Raw genomic sequence first — 8,050 nt, forward strand, 5'->3', positions numbered from 1 at the left:
CAAAAGAACTGCAGTTGCTTCTCTTTCCTTTTTCCTTGCCCGAAACTGCTGCTCATTTCAACTCCAGCCATCTGGGAGTGCACATTGCAAGGTTTCTCTTTATTCCTGATCCAGTTGTGGTAAGGGTTGTGGTCCATGAGTGGTTTGGGTTGGAAGGGACCTTAAAGATCATCTCCTCTTCCCCCCATCCCCACCATGGGCAGGGACATGTTCCACTATCCCAGGTTGCTCCAAGGCCTGTCCAACGTGGCCTTGAACACTTCTAGGGATGGGGCAGCCACAGCTTCTCTGGGCAACCTGTGCCAGGGCCTCACCACCCTCACAACCAAGAATTTCTAATACCTAATCTAAGCCTGCTCTCAGTTTGAAGCCATTAGTCCTTGTTCTGTCACTATAGTTCCCAGTGAAGAGTCCCTCTCAGGGGGGATTTGTTGGAGAAGAGGCTTTCTTTGTAGAGTGTGTTTGTAACAGATCTCATTCTCCCTTCCAGCGTCCTCTGCAAAAATAGCTGGGCCTCTGTTCCTGGCTTTGCCTTGACTGTTGGTGCCATGTGGGTGGGCCTTGTTTTCCCAGAGCTCTGAATGCCCCTGGGCACTTCTCACTAGTACAAAAGCATCTGCAAAAGACCATTTAAAAATGGCCTTTAGGAGGTGAGATCTAGATTTCTGTGCTAAAGATCTGCCAGCAAAGCCAGAGGTGATGTCCCAATATAGGGGCTTTTCTTCATTCTATCTGAAATGCTCAGTGTTCTCCATGATGGCATTGCTTGGTGTAACCAGACAAGACCAGGAAATCCTGCTGCTGCATTAGGTAATTTCTGGCTCTGCCGGTTTTTGTCTGCAGCAACAGTGAGAGTTGGGAGTTCTCAAACCACAACCACTGCCATCTGCAGAAAAGCATCACAGCTTGTGAGCGAGGGGCAGAGCATTTTGCTTATGGCACAGTATTCCAGAACGCCTGCAAGCAGGGCATGGGCAGCCTGAAAGGGAGGGGATTGGGAGCAGTGCTGACCCGGCTCCTCGGAGCCCTGCTGTGTGCACAGATTTCTTGTCGCCCACAGCCACGGGGAAATCGGGCTGCTTAAGTAAGAGCTTGTTAAAACCTGAGGCATGCTGCAAAGATATTTGTGTGCTGTGTTTTAAGCTGCTTTGGGAGCATCATCTCCCCTTCCCGGTGGGTCAGTTCTGCCAGTTGTAATGACTCAGGTGAGCTGAGCAATGGTAGTTTCTGTCTCTGCTCCCCCAAAATGTTCATGCCCGAGTTTCACGGTTGTATGTGCTCCCCCATGCAGGAACTCTGAAGTGGTTCCTGGCTTGGGAAAAGAGGGGGCCTACGCTTGTCTTGTGTTTTCCTGAGACAAAGTTCAGGTGATGTATCTTCAAACAAAATTTTGTTCCTTAGTAGGGAGCCAGCTCTTGGCTACAGTAGGCTCTGGGTTTGTGATTACATGTCCGACCTGTTCTGGAGTTTTTGCTCAGCCTTAGCTATCCTTTGTAATCTGAGTAGCAGCAGGCTCCCGTGGGATCCCCTTGGCACAAGCTGCTTGCTGTCAGGCTCCTTGTTTAGCCCGGGGCAGAAAGTACAAGTGAAAGCTTGAAATGCCCTTGCTGATGCATGAGCCATGCAGGCTCCAGCCTGCTCCAGGTAGTGAGCACTGTATGCATCGTCCATGTGCAAATGGAGCACATGGAAAACGTGCTCTGGTAGCAGCGTGGCCTGAACACTGCCCTATGGCGCATCCCCAGCACACCGGCATCAGGAGAGAGGCGGTGCCGGGCAGCTCCAGCGCTTGGGCCCTCGATGGCGAGCGAGATGCTGCCGAGCATCCCGGAGCATCGGGCAGGGAGGATGCTCGCCGTGGCTGTGCCTGGGGTCGTCCGTGTGCCACAACCAGCGGTTTGCGATGCGAGGGTCCCCTCTGCCCCTCAGTGCCGGTCTGCCGGGGGGATTTAGTCATCCCAAGGCCCGCGGGGATGCCGTGCCCCGTATCACCCCCCCGCTCCCCGGGCACAGCGCCCGCCCCGCCTCCGCCGGCCGGGCCGGGCCGGGCTCCGGGCCGGGGCCGATCCGTGCCCGGGCGGGCGGGGCTGGGCGGTGGCGGGGGGCGCGGGGGCCGAGCCTGCGGTGAGGGGCGGGCCGGGGCGGGCGCTGCCGGGCCCCGCTCTCCGCGCCATGGCCCCGCCGCCCGCCGCGCTGCTCCTGCCGGCCCTGGCCGTGCTCCTGGCCGCGCCCGCCGCCGCCCGCGCCGCGCCGCGATCCATCGGTAACGAGGGGAGCGGGGCAGTGGCACGGGGTGGGGAGGGGGGCGCCCGGCCCGGGTACCGGCAGCAGCACCGGGCCGCCTCCTGCCCGCCTGCCCCACCGGGGCCGGGAGAGGGGGTACCTCACCCCGGCACGGAGCGCGCTGCCCTGCATCCCTGTCCCCGCTGCATCCCTGTTCCCGCTGCATCCCAGCGCATCCCAGCGCATCCCCGCCTTCGCAGGCGGTGCTGGTTCCCTTCCCCCCGCGGCCGGGGAGCGTGGCCGGGGGCAGCGGCGGGTCCCCCGGACCCCCGGGGACCTGCTGACCCGGCCCCCTCGCCGCTCTCTGCCCGCAGCCGTGGTGGGCGCCGGGCTGGGGGGCTCGGCCGCCGCTTACTTCCTGCAGCAGCACTTCGGGCCGCAGGTGCAGCTGGACGTGTACGAGGCGGCCGGCGTGGGCGGGCGGCTGGCCACCGTCACCGTCAACAAGCAGCAGTATGAGAGCCGGGGAGCCTCCATCCACGCCCTCAGCCTCCACATGCAGGACTTCGTCAAGATCCTGGGTGAGCATGGGCATCCCAGCACTTGCATGGCCTCCCTCTGCGAGCTGGGGGGCTGCGGGACCCCTGGGCTCTGTGCCTGGGGCAGTGGGGAGGGTTTCTGCCAGTCCCCCCCAGTATCTCAGGCATGCAGTGATCCCCTTGCTGTCTGTGCACCCCAGCCTGTTGTGCCCTGAGCAGAAAGGGATCGGGTGGCCCAGCAGAGCATCAGGGTGAGGGGTCTGGTGGAATTAGTGTTCAAAAAAATCCCACCAGTTTGTCCCAGTAGGCAGCAGCAACTCCATGGGATGCCCCAAGGTACAGGATTTGGCTGGGCTCCCAATGCCCTGGGGTCTTGCGCTGATGCTCCTCCAAGAGCATCTTTGCCCGTCTCTCCCTGCTGTGGAGGTGTTGGGCACTGGCCTTTCCCAGCAGCCAGCCAGCCCCAGGGAGCTGTGCGAGCCCAGCGGGGCCGGGGTCCCTCTGCTCCCGGCAGGCCTCAAGCACCGGCGCGAGGTGGCCGGGAAGAGTGCCATATTCAGCGGGGAGCACTTCGTCCTGGAGGAGACCGACTGGTACCTGCTCAACCTCTTCCGGCTCTGGTGGCACTATGGCATCAGTTTCCTGCGCCTGCAGATGTGGGTGGAGGAGGTGATGGAGAAGTTCATGAGGTAGGAGAGCCTGCAGGGCTGGGAGGGGGACACAGCGGATTTTTTCCGGCACTGGCACATCACTGGTTGCCCTCTGCTCCTGTCCCCTCCAGGATCTACAAGTACCAGGCTCATGGCTATGCCTTCTCCAGCCTGGAGGAGCTGCTGCGCTCACTGGGGGGTGATGCCTTCGTCAACATGACGCAGCGCTCGGTGGCCGAGTCCTTGCTGGAGGTGGGCGTCACACAGCGCTTCGTGGACGACGTCATCGCGGCCGTCCTGCGCTCCAGCTACGGACAGTCCGTGCTGGTGCCCGCCTTCGCAGGTGAAGACAGGGACCCCTCTCCTCCCTGTGTGACTCTTCTCAGCACTCAACAGCGGGCAGGTTGTTGAGCCGCTTTCCTCTTCCTCTCCACAGGAGCCATGTCGCTGGCGGGAGCCCAGGGCAGCACCTGGGCGGTGGAAGGAGGGAATAAGCTGGTGTGTTCGGGTCTGCTGAAGCTGACCAAAGCCAACGTCATCCCGGCCAGGGTGACGGGCATCTCCCTGCACAGCTCGGGTGAGCCTAGGCACAGGCTCCACTCTGGGTGCTGCCAGCCTGGGTGTGGGTCTGGGTGAGGGTCTGGGTGCGGGTGTTTGGTGGTGGCAGCATGGGGAATGCTGGGGCTGGAGAGCATCCTGGTCCTGGTAAGGCATTTGGGCAAGGGATCAGGGGTCTATCTGTCTCATCCCCTTGTCTGACCCAGTGAGGACCCTGCAGTGCAGAAATCAACCCTGAGGTCCCCCTCCCTCCCTCCTTCCCTCATCAGGTCTCTCAGGTCACCCTGTGTCACCATCCTTGTTGCAGACTTGCTCCCCCATCCAGCACAAAAGAAGAGTTAGATAGCTGGGGTCTAGGGCATGGGCTGGGCTTGTCTGGAAACTTTCTCCCAGTTTTGATAAAGTCTTTCTGCTGCCCTAAAGTGTCAGCAACTCATCCATGACCATCAGGTGCTATGGTGGAGCACTGGTGTGTACTGGAAAACCAGTAGCATGGAGGCCCTGCTAGAAAAGAGAGGGCCAGGGCAATACCACTGAGGCCTCAGGGCCACTCCTAACTGCCCACTGTCTCTTTTCAGAGGGCAGAGCCCTGTACCAGGTGCATTATGAGAGCAGTGAAGGCCAGGGCTCAGCTTTCTACGACATGGTGGTTGTGACGACGCCCCTGCATCCCAGCAGGAGCAACTTTACCTTTGAGAACTTTGAGCCGCCCATTGCTGACTTCCCCGGAGCCTTCCAGCCCTCCGTCACCTCCGTGGTGCACGGCTACCTCAACTCCTCCTACTTTGGCTTCCCCGACCCCAAGCTCTTCCCTTTCACCAGCATCCTCACCACTGACACCCCTGACCTCTTCTTCAACGCCATGGACAACATCTGTCCCGTCAACATCTCGGCAGCTTTCCGGCGCAAGCAGCCCCAGGAGGCTGCGGTGTGGCGTGTCCTCTCCCAAGAACCACTGGACAAGCACCAGCTGAAGACCCTCTTTAGGTCCTACTACTCGGTGCAGGTGACAGAGTGGCAGACGTATCCCCGCTACGACGCCGCCAAATCCCTCCCGCCCATCGTGCTCCACGAAAACCTCTTCTACCTCAGCGGCGTGGAGTGGGTGGCCAGCTCCATGGAGATGATAGCAGTGGCGGCCAAAAACGTGGCCCTGCTGGCTTATAACCGCTGGCACCAGGACCTGGAGAAAATCGACCAGAAGGACTTGATGCACAAGGTGAAGACGGAGCTGTGACGCCCGGAGGGCGGTGGGCCGGGAGCTTTGGTGTGGGGTAGCTTGGGGAGTATTTATTGCCTTGGGGAGACCAGGGGTTTGGGGCTGGGGGACAAGGGACAGGCTGTGTCCCAGATGACTGGAACGTGCGTCACCTTCAGGAATACAGTTCCTGCCTAGTGCTGCTGTGTCTGTGCCACGTGCCCCAGTTTCCCTGTTCCCCGTCCACAGGCTCTACTGGAAAGGAGCCTGTGCCTTCTTCCTTGAAAAAGGGTCACTGCGTTTAGGAGGCATCTCAGGGGGCTCCCAGGGGAGAGGCTAGCTGGCATTGGCAGCAGATGGGGACCTCCTTTTGAGCTGCCTGGCTCCCACCACAGTCCCTCCTGCCTTCCTGCCTTTGCCCCTGTGGAATTCAGTGGTAGGGCTGGCCCTGGCTGGGGCAGGAGGTCCCATAGCCTCTGCCATGCCATGCATGTGCATGGAGCTTGACCCTGCTCATGGGTTTGGTGCCCTGGGAATGGGCTGCAGGGTGGGCTGTCTCAGGTCCTGCTGGGTGCTCCCTGTTTCTGGGGGTGTTCAGGCTTCCCCGAGCTCTGAGGAGGCAGAAGAACCTTGATGGGAGAAGGTGGGCACCCTGACCCTGGGTGGGCAGGGTGAAGGGGCAGCGTGACAGGCCGAGACAGGGGCCAGCAATGCACTTTATTGAAGACCTTGGAAGATGCCCAAACCACCAGCCACTCACCCTGGACTGCCTGGGCTGGCGCAGAGGAACTTGTGGGAGGACTGGGGAGGGCTGGGTGCTACCAGAGCTGTTGCACCACTAGAGGGAGGGCAAGTGGGGACTTTGGGAAGGGAGGAGGCCCGATCCTGCCCAGCCAGAGAGACCAGCAGGCAGCTGCTTCCCTCTGTCCCCCAGCACAACCTGCTGAGGTTCAGGGGGCTCAAGGCAGCGGATGTCTCGCTGCAAGGCCACGGGACTGCATAGCTGGGGGACTTGCAGGGGCTGCCTCTGCATTGGGTGTCCCCAAAGTGGCTGCTTGGGCTGAGGCTGATGGAGTCTGCAGGGGAATTTCTGGGAGCTCTTGAAGCTGCCATGGCTTTGCATAGGAGCTCCCCTCTTCCTGATGCTCAGCCAGGTGACCCTCTCCCAGAGGGCTGGGCAAGCTCAGGAAGCAAGAGCAAGCTGGTTAGATGCCCGTGGGTAGCTGCAGGGGTTAGCTTTGCAACCTCAGAAGATGCAGGTGCAGCCCACAGCGATGGTCTCCATGACCATCTGGTACTTCTTGTGGCACTTCTTCTTCCCGGAGGGCTTGTGCCCCACCTCTCCTGGCACCTGGCAGAGCAGCCGGCGGACAGGGAGCCGGCTGTAGATGGGAATGCTGGCCATGGTGCGGTCCTCCTGCATCGTGAAGGGGTTGATGCAGCCAGTGCAGAGGCACCGGGCCTCGGGGATGTCCGCTGGGATCCGTGTTGCGTCATGGTTTATGCTGGAGGAAAGGGAAAACGAGACGAGGTTGGAGAGACAGAGAGATGTGAGCAGTGGGTGGCTGGAGAGGGCAATGAAATGGGGTTCTGCATCACATCCTGTTGCACCCTCCAGCAGCCACCACAGACCCGTGACGCTGTATCTGTGGCTGCCGCGGTGCTTCCTGGCACAGAGACACCTTGCATGTCCCCAGGGTCCCTGCCCCAAGCTCACCTGTAGGCCCAGGGGGACAGGCTCCTCCGGTTGGACCTCCAGAGCCTCAGGTTGACCTGGCACTTGGTGTCACCTGGCTCAGAGCTGTTCCTCAGCTGGCGCACCATGTCCTGGATGCTGTGCTCATAGTCTGCCATGGTGGTGTAAGGGTCGTCCAGGGCCCAGGCGAGGGCAGGGGTGGCTGTTGGGGGCCGTGCCGGGCCCCTTCTCCTGCCCTTCGCTGCCTTGCTTTGGTCCTTTGCCTCGGGGACCAGGACCATGGCAAAGGTGAAGATGCAGAGGAGAAGCTGAGGAAGAAGGAGGATGGTGTGTGGCTGCTGGGGCTGCAGGACTGGCATGGAAGGGGAGCTCTCCCACTTCCCAGGGGTCAGCAGGTGATGTCAGGACTGCAGTGACTTTGGGATGGCAAGTGCAACCCCCAAAGGAGCTCTGGCCTGCAGGTGAGACCCGTGGAAACACTGAGAGCAGTTTGCAGGGATGGTGAGCACAGGGTAATGATGACCTCAGCTGAAGCGTGTGACTGTGAAGACCCTCACCCTGCAACTGACAATTTGTGTTGCCCAAAGTGCCCCTGTGCTGCCCAAGATGTGCCCAGGCCCTTTGTTGCCCACCCAGCAGCTGCATGCTGGGAGGGATGGGTACACCCTCAGCTCAGGCTGTACCCGGACAGCCTCTGGTTTAAAAGGAGTCTTAGAGATGAGACAGACAAGAACGGGATCTTTATCCAAACCCTCCTCTCCCTCCCTCTGTGCTCTGAGGACGGTGAGAGAGAAAAGATGCTTTTTCCTTCCCTTCTCCCTCCGGCTCGCAGGGCCGAGCTGCCGTGTGCTGACACCCGGCAGGCTGCCCAGCAGTGAACAAAGTTGCTTTCTGTAGTCCTGCTCCCTGCTATTTGTGTCCCTGCAGTCGGCTGAGGCAGCCCCACACCCTGCCTATGGGTGTGCAGTGCCCTGGGACAGGGACCACTCAGCCAGGACTGTTTTCCCCCTCGAGTGCTGGACGGTCCGGTCTGACTGTCCCAGCTTTGCTCTCCGAGGCTGTTGCATCCTCACCATGGCAGGCACGGGAGCAATGGCCCTGACAGGCCACAGCAGGCATCTCCAAAGCAAACAAACCCGGGTAGCCGCCCGTAAACAACCATGCAAATAATTATATTAAGGGAGGA

The 8,050-nt window shown here is 60.5% G+C and overlaps 2 protein-coding genes across 2 annotated transcripts; one reads left to right on the plus strand and one right to left on the minus strand.

The window, feature by feature from the left end:
• Window positions 1–2,157: 2,157 nt before the first annotated feature.
• Window positions 2,158–5,368, plus strand: PCYOX1L (prenylcysteine oxidase 1 like). The gene is made up of 6 exons (XM_027901625.1): window positions 2,158–2,263; window positions 2,598–2,804; window positions 3,277–3,451; window positions 3,544–3,755; window positions 3,849–3,989; window positions 4,549–5,368. Exons 1-6 carry the CDS (start codon window positions 2,173–2,175, stop codon window positions 5,205–5,207), a joined length of 1,485 nt encoding a protein of 494 aa, XP_027757426.1. The 5' UTR covers window positions 2,158–2,172; the 3' UTR covers window positions 5,208–5,368.
• Window positions 5,369–6,345: 977 nt separating this feature from the next.
• IL17B (interleukin 17B) lies at window positions 6,346–7,181 on the minus strand (the record flags this gene model as incomplete). Its single annotated transcript, XM_027901652.1, has 2 exons — window positions 6,346–6,673; window positions 6,886–7,181. Coding segments are annotated over 2 exons (555 nt in total), but the record flags the coding sequence as incomplete, so codon positions are not given.
• Between the last annotated feature and the right edge of the window lie 869 nt (window positions 7,182–8,050).

This window comes from Empidonax traillii, unplaced genomic scaffold, assembly GCF_003031625.1.
Source record: "Empidonax traillii isolate 1590-97213 ecotype Southwest subspecies unplaced genomic scaffold, ASM303162v1 scaffold22:size5013007, whole genome shotgun sequence".
Lineage (NCBI taxonomy): Eukaryota > Metazoa > Chordata > Aves > Passeriformes > Tyrannidae > Empidonax > Empidonax traillii.